The 12,035-nt window shown below is 35.8% G+C and overlaps 1 protein-coding gene across 1 annotated transcript in view; it reads right to left on the bottom strand.

The window, feature by feature from the left end:
• Positions 1–12,035, bottom strand: part of LOC122569054 (titin) — a 229,553-nt gene that overhangs the window by 134,453 nt on the left and 83,065 nt on the right. Inside the window, 2 exon segments of the mRNA XM_043729518.1 lie at positions 10,228–10,418; positions 10,494–10,689. Of these exon segments, the coding sequence (XP_043585453.1) occupies positions 10,228–10,418; positions 10,494–10,689 (387 nt within the window).

Below are 12,035 nucleotides of genomic sequence, written 5' to 3'. Positions count from 1 at the left end.
GAAACGAGAAACCCGTGGCTCAAGCGGAGCCGCAAGTCGACGCGCGGTTCACGCAGCGTTCTCGCGCTCACTGACAGACGCCCACGCATCTACGCACTTCTCACACCCTTGCTCTTGTCTCCCCCCCTCAAACAATTCCCCGTTCGTCTCAGCCCCTTTCTCCGACACGTTCTCCTTCCTCTTCGCTTCTCATACAGTCGTGCGTGCACTCGTGCAACCGGCGTACTCCTCTCTTTCGTCCAGTGCTCGTTTCTCGCATTTTTCTCCGTCTCTCTCTCTCTCTCTGTCTCTTTCTCTAGCTCTGCTTATGTTCTTCGCTTTCCTTCTTCTCTTCGTCCTTTTTTTTTCATTTAATTTTCCTGCTCGATCCCTTTTCTCGACAACAGACGATAATGTCGCGTCTCGTTCCTTCGAATGGAGCGTTGGCGTGGAGATTTTACGCGCGACACAGCGACGTGTCGCGCAAGAACGCATCGTCCCAGCTTGAATTTGGAGCATTGCGTTCGTGATGACAGTTCGGATTTTTTCCTAACGGTTAGTTTTTTTTTTTTTGTTTTGTAAAATTATATTAATATTAGGTTCGTAAAAAGTGAGTTACGAGTGGAGAGTTTTGGTATGGGAGACTCGGATGCATAACGGTCCTTAGTAATTAATTTTGAAATTAAGTAGTTTCTCTAGTGGCTTCAGTAGTTATTTTCATACTAACTTCGCTAATTTAGTGTTTCTGTTGTAATTATAGTTTCAATATATTACGTTTGCTCCGACGGATTTTGATGGCTGCGATTGAATGACAAATTGATTGAGATGTAATCAAACAAACAGTTAAGAATTTCGACAATTTACCTTGATATCTTTTTAGTTGTTATTTAATTATTAAAGCTTTAAAAGTTTGATAAAGATGAAATTTTGATGTTACAATTGAACGAGTTTTCATACGAGAGGTTTGAATGAAATTGTTAATGTAAGTTCAGGAAGGGATAAGTATAATCGACGATGCAGTTAGGCCAATAATAGTGTGGGAGATTGCCCTAATGTTGTCTATTACGTTACGTGCGACCCATTGTTTTCTCAAGTTGTCGGTTGCCTGTGCAGACTTGCCACCAATGAATTAGGTGACCAATATAAGCAGTGTGATCGTGAAAATAAAACTACTCTGTCTTCTTCTTTGCTAATTTTCCTCGTTTTTTTAAAACGAATTAATTAAACGAATTTCATTTGTTAATTCAATTGCTTTTAATTCTATTTCCCAAAATCAGTCTCGAAACTCGTCAGACTCGTACATATACCTTTTACAAAAATTCTACATTTTTCGCAAAATATGCTCCACGGAAACCTACTACTGCAGTTAGACAAACTCGAACAAATATATCTTTAAAAATGACCAAAAGGTTCAAAACCTCCGAAAATTTTCTTTCGACTTTCTAACCAGAGATTGTTCATCGAAGTTAATTTTCGTATCATCCTACGTTCTCGTCGTTCACTTTGCTCCAGCAAAATCTCATCTCGTATTTTTCTATTTTCCGTTCCACGGAAATGTCCTTCTCAAACGCATTTGTGGTTGACTTTTTCTCGAGTTCGCTGGTACAAATCATCTAGACTCCTACGAACGCGGGCTCGGCCAAGTTTAGCAGTAGACATCCCCCGTTTTCGTGCATGCGCGCCATGAATTCGAGCCTTCTAAAATCGTACGAGGCGGCTGGTCGCGACAATCGACGACGATCGCGCGAAATGCGAACGAGTTCGCTTTCACGTGCGATCGACGGGCCGAAGGACTCGTTCGATAACGAGGCCTCGATAATTTGGCTCTTGAAGCTTTCGTCGATGCAGTACAGTCAACGTTGAAAGTACATGCATATTTTTGTACTTCCAAATCAAAAGATCTGTCAGACACTTTAAGATCGCATGCTACAAATTAAATGTGAAACTATTTTCTATGTGCTTTGTAGACAACCAAAACGAATTCTTTTCTTAATTAAATTTTAATTAAATTGAAATTTTATATTTTCAGATAGAAACTTCATTTAACGAAGCTTCATTTCTTAATTGAATTACAATTTGAAATTTTCTGTATTCGTTATACAGCTGTAATTGAAATTGTTCCTTTCTTTGTTAAATTTTTTATCATTCTTAATAATTATCTCTTTTACAAAATTTGAAGAAAGTATATATATAATTTCCTTTACAAAAATGGGCGTGACCCTCGATTCTTTAAAACGACTCCGCTTCTGGAGCAGACAGATTACGTCATGTGATGTAATATTCAAAATCATTTTATTTTCGGTACCAAAAATGTTTATCTAGTTGTTACTATTTTTAAGCTTGATCCACTTGCCAATCATATTTTGTATATTGGCATAATTAATTTTGTTACGGTTAGATCGAAGTATTCCCTTCATTAAAATGGTAAAAGACTCGATACTTTTAACAGTGAAATTAATTGTGTTTAGAATGAAACAAGAGTAGCTTGTTTTCGTTCGACTGATTCTATTTCACGCTGATTCTCCATGGATGAAATCCAGAAACCTGAAAACAGACCCCTTTGCCTGTTGTCTCTTCGTTAAGCATCGATTATGTTTAATCCCCTTATTTCATCCTTTTATTTAATCAGCATAAATCGATATATCTCTGTATGAAAAGCTCGACGATATAAATTGATTGATTCGTTTTCTGAACTCACAGGACGTAGATTGCCAAAAAGAAAAAAAAAAAAAAATAATCAGATCATGCATCTGCTAATCGTAGCTTTACAATGACCTGAACGTGTGATCAGCTTTAATTACAAAATACGATTGAAACATTGGTTATAATTATTATAATTTGAAACTAACTACGACTATTGGAATTTAACATCGATATCCAAGCAGATATATTTTATAATTTTCACACACACACACTACAACGCACAGGTTCATTATCATATTTCAAGGCAACTAAAATTCCAATCGTGGCATCCCGAACATATTTTGATCATACTGTTATCGTTATCTTAAGCATAAAAGCGAACAAAAATCAACTTCCACGAAATTTGCTCAGAACCTTAGCCAAACAACAGACCTTAGTCGAATTCTTTCAAAAGCATCGGAGCAAACACGTATACCCATATGGATACTATAAACGACTATAATTAAAATAGTGTTGTGCGACGAAAATAAATATACAGCGTCTACAAAAAGTATTTGCTCTTATTCTTATTTTCCGATAAAGATTTTCTTAGCAGATGCTACATTTCTTTTTCACAGTATCAATTCATCGCGTGAAATATTCTTGAATTTAATTGATTTGTATATAAATGCTATAATAAATGCAAATACACTGACGAAAAATAAATATACAGCGTCTACAAAAAGTATTTGTTCGTATTTTCATTTTTCGATGAAGATTTTCTTAGCAGATGCTACATTTCTTTTTCACAGTATCAATTCATCGCGTGAAATATTCTTGAATTTAATTGATTGGTATATAAATGCTATAATAAATGCAAATACACTGACGAAAAATAAATATACAGCGTCTACAAAAAGTATTTGCTCTTATTCTTATTTTCCGATGAAGATTTTCTTAGCAGATGCTACATTTCTTTTTCACAGTATCAATTCATCGCGTGAAATATTCTTGAATTTAATTAATTGGTATATAAATGCTATAATAAATGCAAATACACTATGATCAAACATGACGATATTTCTATTTCACCAAAAAATCGACATTAATTTTACCGTAGATACCTTCGCGTTCTTAACAAGTAAACATTTTTGGTTAGAAATGTTTTTTTTTACTAAGATCAAGGAATTTCGAGTTCCGTCACTCGTTTCGACTTAGATTTGGTAGATCCAAGATTAAACATTAAACAACGAATTTTATAACATCCTCGACGTAACGACCGGCTCGTCGCCCATGGTAAATTACACAATCTTCCTGGTAGAACAGATCGCCACGGACGAATAAGGCATGTCGAAGGCCAGTCTGTCGAATGTTTCCAACCCGATACTTGTTCTCTTTGCCGCCCTGTGTTCGGCCATAAATTAAAACGCGACAATGAAACGATTTATCGTCGAACGGGCAACGTACGTGCCAGATGAGCCATTAGCTCGGATCGAAGGTTTACGTTGGTCGAAGCAACATCGACGCACATAAATTTGTTTCTTTGTTCGAAACGATATTGCTGCTTCTCTAGAATTTCATCTCGATAATATCGTCTGCGGCCAATTTATCTTCTAATTGTTCATTAGTCGTCGCGTTTGCGCGACGAACGCCCGGAAAAATCTTGTCCAACCGTTATAGCGTTTCGCATCCCGAAGAATCGGAGCGAGACAAACGCGTGCAATACGCGTTCAAGATACGCGTTTTAGCAACGTAATAGTTGGCACAATGTTCGTCTAGGATTTTTTAGATTTAGACGCGTTTTAGATTAGTAATATCGATGCTGTTTAAATTATAACGATAGGATTTATTTAAATGGTTGTTTAAATTATGATTATTTGAATAATTTACTAATAATTGGATTTGATAATATCAGTCGTGGAATAAATGAGAAACGTAGCTTGATAATTTTCTTTCGTAATATTTCGAGTAGGAAAGGTGATGTTTCTTCTTCGCTAAGAAAAATAACCAATTAATTAGGCAATGGAATAATTAATTCAGGTATGTGTCTCATCACCAGTTAGAATCACTTGACCACAGGTAACATTTAAATTACGATTATTTGAATAGAATTTAAGAATTCGGACCTGGTGCTATTAGTGGAGGAAGTGGAGGATAAATTAGAAACGTAGATCGACAATTTTCTTTCGTGACGTACGAACAAGAAAAATTGACATACCTTTACCATACCTCCCTGTAAAGGGTGTAGAATTAATTAGCGAACGATCAGAGTATTTGTTTAAACTTCAGTTGATATTTATTGGTCACAGATAACGTTAATCCACGAACGATATTAGAAAATGACGTCCAAAGTAATATTTCTTTTTCTAATTGTTCGATCCTTTTATAAAATATGTCGATAAGAAGGAAGAGTAAAGATGGTGAAAATGAAGAATCTCCAAGAAGAAGAAAAAAGATTCATTACTTGAAGTTTAAAAGTTTGTGTTTAAAAATGTCAAAGAGTCATCGATGGAATCGACGAAAAAGGAACTCGTATCGAAGTAAATATTTGAGAAACGCAGATTGACGATCAATTAGCGGACAGTGGCAGAGGAAACGATCGGATTAACAGTAACCTCTACTTAAACTGACAGTGGAGGCGCGAGTTGTGGGTCAGATGCAGCCGCGCGAGCGTGTAATTCAGACATTATGCTGAGCAAGAATCATGTACAGTGTACAATGCGTTCGGTTTCATGTTACGAGGTGAGAGAAGAACACGCACGCACAACGAAAACGTACGGCGCTGATCTTTTGCAATCGTAACGCACTGGCTCGTTTAATTGTTTGAATATTACAAAGTCATTCTTCCTCCGTGTATTTCGTTAAAGAAAGTATACAACAGCAGTCAAAAGTTTCTAATTATTTTTTCTATTTACACAGCTGTACTGTCCAACAGTAAGAGAAGATGGTAATTGAATAGAATAGAAAAGATCAAGACGAGTTTCTTAGAATAGTCAGCAATATACTTTGTTGCTTTTGCACAAAACGTAGTAAACACGAACGAAGCAATAGCTCTGGCGTAAAGTATTATTGTTTCAAGTATTAATATCAGAATTATCAGGATGATATTTTTCATATAAATCCTGTAATTTTGCAATGCTATTTTGACAGATTTGAATGGCTTTTCGAGAGTATTTTTTTCTTAAATTATATATATGAATTATTCGTCTTGATTTCCCTGTTACAAATATTTTAGACGATATGTTACGAACTGGTATTTTAAAATATACCCAGTGCCTTTTTTTTAAACCTAGTTGAACGATACACTGAATCTTCTACTGACTTTTCTATTATTTTTAACTAATAATGAAGTTATTATACAGACATCAATAATAATCTTCTTTGTCTTCGTGGATTTTTGACTAACTCTAAGTAAAGGCTCTCCTAAAGTAACAGAGTTTTAATTTCATTTTTCGTTTAAGTCTACTACTGACTTTCCCATTATTTTTAACTAAAATCTAGTTAATAATAATTCCAATATAAAGGTATTGCTACAGACCTCAATGATAATCTTCTTTGTCTTCGTGGATTTTTGACTAACTCTAAGTAAAGGCTCTCCTAAGGTAACAGAGTTTTAATTTCGTTTTTCATTCAAGTCTTAAGACTTTAGCCAATAATTAATATCTGTACAGGTGGCGTAATTCATTATTCGTCCGAAGAACTTTGATATTTCCATTCTTTGTATCTTTACGTGAAGATCGAGTAGACGACTTGGATTCTGTTTCGTTTATTTCTGGCTTTCAGGATATGTAACTCGTTAAGTGTTACATCTAACGCCAGGATGCCAGAAACTGGCAATCAAAATCAGAGATATATTCGAAATATTCGAGAAACGTTATTACCTTGCTTCTTGTTTCCACTTGTTCTTGAAATTGACGCGTTGATGGATACGAGTATTTTGCTACGAAGAATAGATTATAGTCTCTTAGATACAGATTAACAATATTAGTTAAAATAATAGACATTTTACGAGTGTATAACTTTCAATGCAAACATAGAAAATATCTGTATCATTCTACAAAATTATATGATGTTCGTCGTTAAAAATACTGGAGCCAAGTCATCGAAACTAAGTAGTACAAGTTGTATTTGCACCGTTGCGCTTAACAAAATTACATAGATAGCTTTTATTGCGACCACTCAACCAAATACTTCTCCTAACAAGTGGATTTTTGTATTTCTATGCAGAAAGCTATGGTACAGGTCGCTTCAGTTTCTATCGTAGAATCAAATTGATCGTATGTAGCTGAGAACAAGCTGCATTGCAAATGTAGTAAAAACTGGAAATTATGGCTCATAAATTGATCGATAGGAAATAAAGAAATCGGTTTGTTGATGTTACATATGAACAGTGCGATTAATCGTATATATTTATCTAGCTGATCGTTAACGAATATATTTGTATCAATCAACCACTGGAAGGAAATATGTACTGTGGAACGAAAATATTTTGTTTCCCAGAATCGCTTTAACGTTAGTTCATACAGTGAATCATATGTATAACAGTTACGTATTCTGATATAAAGCAACTGAAACGCGTGGGTCATGTAACCGATTAAATCAGTCGATCAAAAATGTGACCAGAAATACCTCGAAAAATACTAAAAATATTTTACAAAGGATAGAACAATTTTTTCATTGCACGCAATCGCAACAATCTTGCAGAAGAATCACAATTTTTCTAGAAAGATGGCTGTAAAATTACAGTGTATGCTACGATACTTAAATTTAATCAATATACTGAATTTAAATACTACACGGGGAATGGTATTATTTTAGAAAATGTCACCAAAAGGTAATTTGAGAATACGCAGATTAATGGAAGCTATGATTCATTTATGCAGTATTCAGTTGATATAAAAAAAAAGAAAGAAATTCACAGGATAAGAAAATCCACTAAGCGGGTGAATCATCGGGGAAAATTTAGTATTAGAAAAAATGGAGCTGTACCATTTGCAACGCGCTTCAAGCAAACTGTATACGGTAAGAAGAATCGAAACTTCTGAAAAATTCCAAATAATCAAACGAATGAGAACCTGATGTAAGTAATAGCAAATTTCTATCGATTGAATCGCCACGAGGTAAACCACCCTTTGTTTCAAAGGAGAGCGAGGCAAAGTAAAATAAAGAAAGAACGAACGAATAAAAAGAAAAAAAAATAAAAAGCCTAAAATTCGAAATTCTCGACGATCGACAACACAGGCGATCGCTGGATCTCTCGAAAGATGGGTCACCAGTGAATCACCGCGTTTCGCCAAGGTAGCGCATAGCGACGCGTCTATTTCGGTTCTCGAGGGCCTCTTGGGGGCGAAGTGACTCGAGGGGTGGCCAGTCTATGATTCAACGTCCGCCTCACCACCAAAAACTCCTGTACTCTCCACACGTTCTGTCTCCTGTACGTGTGGAATCAACGGAGGATACCCACCTGGTCTCGCGTGTATGCACGTCGAATGCTATTTTCGCGGACGACCGCGAGTAATCGTCCGAAGGACCCTGAATGTGGGTTAGCCAATTAGACAAGCCTTTGAAACGCTCCCTTGTCTTTGCCACAAGCCGATGAATCGAAATTCAGCGGTCTACGTTTGTTACACAACGCTTAACCCTCTAAAATCTAGCGGACGATTTTCATACCTTTTTTGTACAAAATATTTCCCGGTGCAAATTCTCGAACGAAATTTACAATTAGAGACAGAAATAAATGGACAGGTAATGGAAGTGGATATCAAGTTTACTGGAACTGGTACTAGTTTACTATACTTGTACTATACGTACAATTAAGTTTTATTTATTGTACAAGGTAGCTCAGCAATCGTGGTACAATTGGTAATACGATGATACTACGTGGAGGAACAGATGAAAACTGTAGAATAAAATTGGTTCGTAGAATTTTGGTTTTCGAGAAAATTAAATTTCGACATTTGTCGGATATATAACACTTGAACTTGGCTCGTACGAAACAATTTTATTTTATAGTTCCGATTTCTTTCCTTCCACGTATAATCGTTATATTATCAGCTGTGTCGCGATTCTTGAGACAACCTGTATATGCTTACGGTACACGAATTATTGAACAAATAATCGAAATTGAACAGAAACATCGAATTTAACAAACATCGAAAGTTTACAATTTTGCGCAAACCAGCCATATTTGATGGAATTTCATCGATGCCTATTTCCACTATTTTTGTCCATCTATTTTTGGCCGCGACTGAATGTCTCGTTTGTCACAAAGGGACCTTTCACGCAATGCAAAATACGCGACGCGAGAATGGCGTGGCTCGTCGAAATTTAAGGGAACAAGTAGACGCGATTTCGATGTCGCGGCTGACGGTTTAACGATGGTGGACGTTGTTTGATTGCGAACGTGGGTGTGAGAGTTTGTTTGAAATTTTCGCTTCTTAGAATTATTAGCGGTTCGTTATTATGATTTTAAGAGGCAGGGAAAAGGAAGGATTACGCGAATACGTATAACTCGGTGAGTGGCTTCGAAAGGGTATTTTTGGACCGCTGAATTCGACTCGCTCTTTTTGCGGCGACCACGAGGTAGATTTTAGCGGCTGGTAATTGGTAGAGCAGAAACTGTGACGACGAGATTGAGCGTAACTGGAGAATTTTGAGAAACAAAGAGGAATATTGGTATACGTAAAATTTTGGACTCTTATTTTATAGCCGTGAGGCTACTAATAGAAGACATCTTAGAATTTCACGCTGAAGTTAGGCGGAGATGCTATTTTTAAGAATCATCGTCTTTAGAAAAGGCTTTGAAGTTACCCTCTTAAGAACTGTCCTACTTTTTAAAATCAACGAAACACGCATTTTAAAAATCAAAAGTCTGACTTGCAAAGATTCGGAACGGTAAAAATATGTCATTTATTTTGCAGATCAGACTACGGAAAGTAAAAATGTCTGCTCCTTTGTTGATCGCTAGAAACAGGCTGGAAAGCTCTTGGTAAAAATCTAATTTCCAGAAACTGTTTCTAGATGGCTGTATATTCTAAACAAGTGTGTTGTTCTTCTATTAATCACTAAAATAATATTAGAAATGTTTTAGCAACAGCTCAACTTCTAAAGATACAATACTGCAGCCACAAAAAGTACATCAAACACTTGCCAATCAGATATTGCCGATGTTTCGAAAAATAAAAATCAGAAAATATTAAATAAAGACCACACGGGAGAAACAAGATAAATCAGATTCTTCGGATCTTATTGGGACACGATCTTAAATTTCAACACAGTGTCGATTAATCTTATAGCGACAATATTACATTTTTATTTGCTTTTTAGATTAAACGCATGTATGTATATATTTGTCACCCTGTTGAACATTTTCAAAAACATCGATAATCGCAAGATTCACGATGCCGTTGGTTTTCTACAACACTTCATTAATGTATCATCTATTTTTAGAAAGCTAAAATCGTAGAACCTGACGAATCTCCTCTCTTTTCTATTGTATTAAAACATCGTTCTTTAACTACCACAAAAGTAACACAAATTAGAAAAGTAGCAACTTTGGAAATTCACCGGAACCACATTATCGCGTTTCCTTCACATAGTCGTCAAATGAAAATAAACGACACTTACCTTTGTCTGGTGGCCTCGGTTTCGACGATGTGTAACGGGAATATTCGCGATCGAAGCAGAAATCATCGTGAAACGAATCGTCCGCCTCGAAATCGGAATACTCGAGCTGTCGCGCTATCACATTTCGTTCTGTTATCTGGTCGCATTCTTCCGCCGTAATTCGTCTCTCGCGATAGCTGCCACCTGGGTAACTAAATGAAACAACGTCTCGATTAGTCTCTCCGTGGTATTCGCTATATCGATCGATTCGATCGATCGGAGTCTACCTGCGATCCGCGATCAAGTTGCACGCGACAGAGGAATCGTGTCGCGTCGAATGTTGACGATTCATAGGTGTCGTTTTCACGTAGTTTTCTTGCGGTAGAAACAGGTCCCTCAGAGCTACGTACCTGGGCGAACTCTCGATCGCTCTTTCGCCGATGTTTTGGTCCCGATATGTCCCATAGAATGGCGAAGGTACTCCTGAAATTACGTTGCGACATTTACTATATCGGCTTGCTTACAGAGTTTAATTAACGCTAGAACTATCACACCAGTCGAATTTTACAATTTTATTTACAAATTCCTACTTCGTGGTATATTTTCTTCCCCAATGACTTTAATAAGTCATGTAATGACTTCCGTAACGATAACTAAAAGAATAATATGAGTTTTATTTTGTTTTTATGTATTCAAACTGAAAATAATTTTGCATCAAGGCTATTTGTAACAATACCAGTCAAAATGATTGGTACTTGTCAAGTGTAATCTGTTTATCAAACCACAATCAACCAGTTTCCTCGTTTTGTATTAGGTTGTCCGAAAAGTGTCATTCTTTTACAGACGCGTCTTTTACAACGATGCATCTTTATACAAACATGAAACCTAATTCGTAGAACGTTGTGATTTTGATTTCGATAGAACAAAATGGATCATACGGAATTCGATAAAATAATATAAAACGGAAAATATTGTACATCCGTCATTTCCTCATAAAACGAAAGAAACTTTTCGGACGACCTAATACAACTTGCCACACGTTTTTCAAATTTTTATTACGTATCATTCAATATGATGAAAATCAGTTATCAGGGAAATTGCGGATCGATCGCTAGATCGCTAGATGTCAACACTAGAAATACCACACCAATCAAAATGACTGGTTCTACAATTTTACAAATGTGTCAAGCCTCGTTTAGGGATCATAATCCCAGATGGATTAACAATACCAAAAATGTACCACGTAACATGGAATTGTTTCTGTGAGAAAGTAATAAATCAATAAATATACAAATATTCTATTATTTTTTAAAGACCAGTCATTTTCACTGGTTTTGGTAGAAATAGCTTCGTGTTAACTATCGGTAGTTCTAGTGTTAACACGAAGATGTATTATTATTATAATTATTTATATTTTTAGTGCTCGTTAGTACACTGCGAATTTTTATTATAATTATTCATCACAAGTCGAAGGCTATAAAAATGGACAGAATGCATATAATACGCAGAAATATATAAAATATCTAAATTAGTATAGTATAGATGTTTATAACATTTAGTGGATGAAACACAATCTATACGTAGGTTCTAGTTTCTTTAGGTTTATCCACAAATACTGACATTTGCACAAACATCGACAGTCCACTTATTAAGGGATTACGCGATTTAACAAGTTTTTCCTTGTAAATAAATATATATTATTGTTGAGATTTTCACGAAATGCAAATATACTGAAATGATTTTATTATATTGTTATCAAATGGTAAATGTTATATAAAATCCACTCTGAACGCAATAGTGCAATTATTTAGGAATTTCCTAAAGAGGAA

Source organism: Bombus pyrosoma, linkage group LG7 (genome assembly GCF_014825855.1).
Source record: "Bombus pyrosoma isolate SC7728 linkage group LG7, ASM1482585v1, whole genome shotgun sequence".
Taxonomy (NCBI): Eukaryota; Metazoa; Arthropoda; class Insecta; order Hymenoptera; family Apidae; genus Bombus; species Bombus pyrosoma.
The sequence above is the reverse complement of the archived record's forward strand: the minus strand, read 5'-3'. Positions and strand labels throughout refer to the sequence as shown.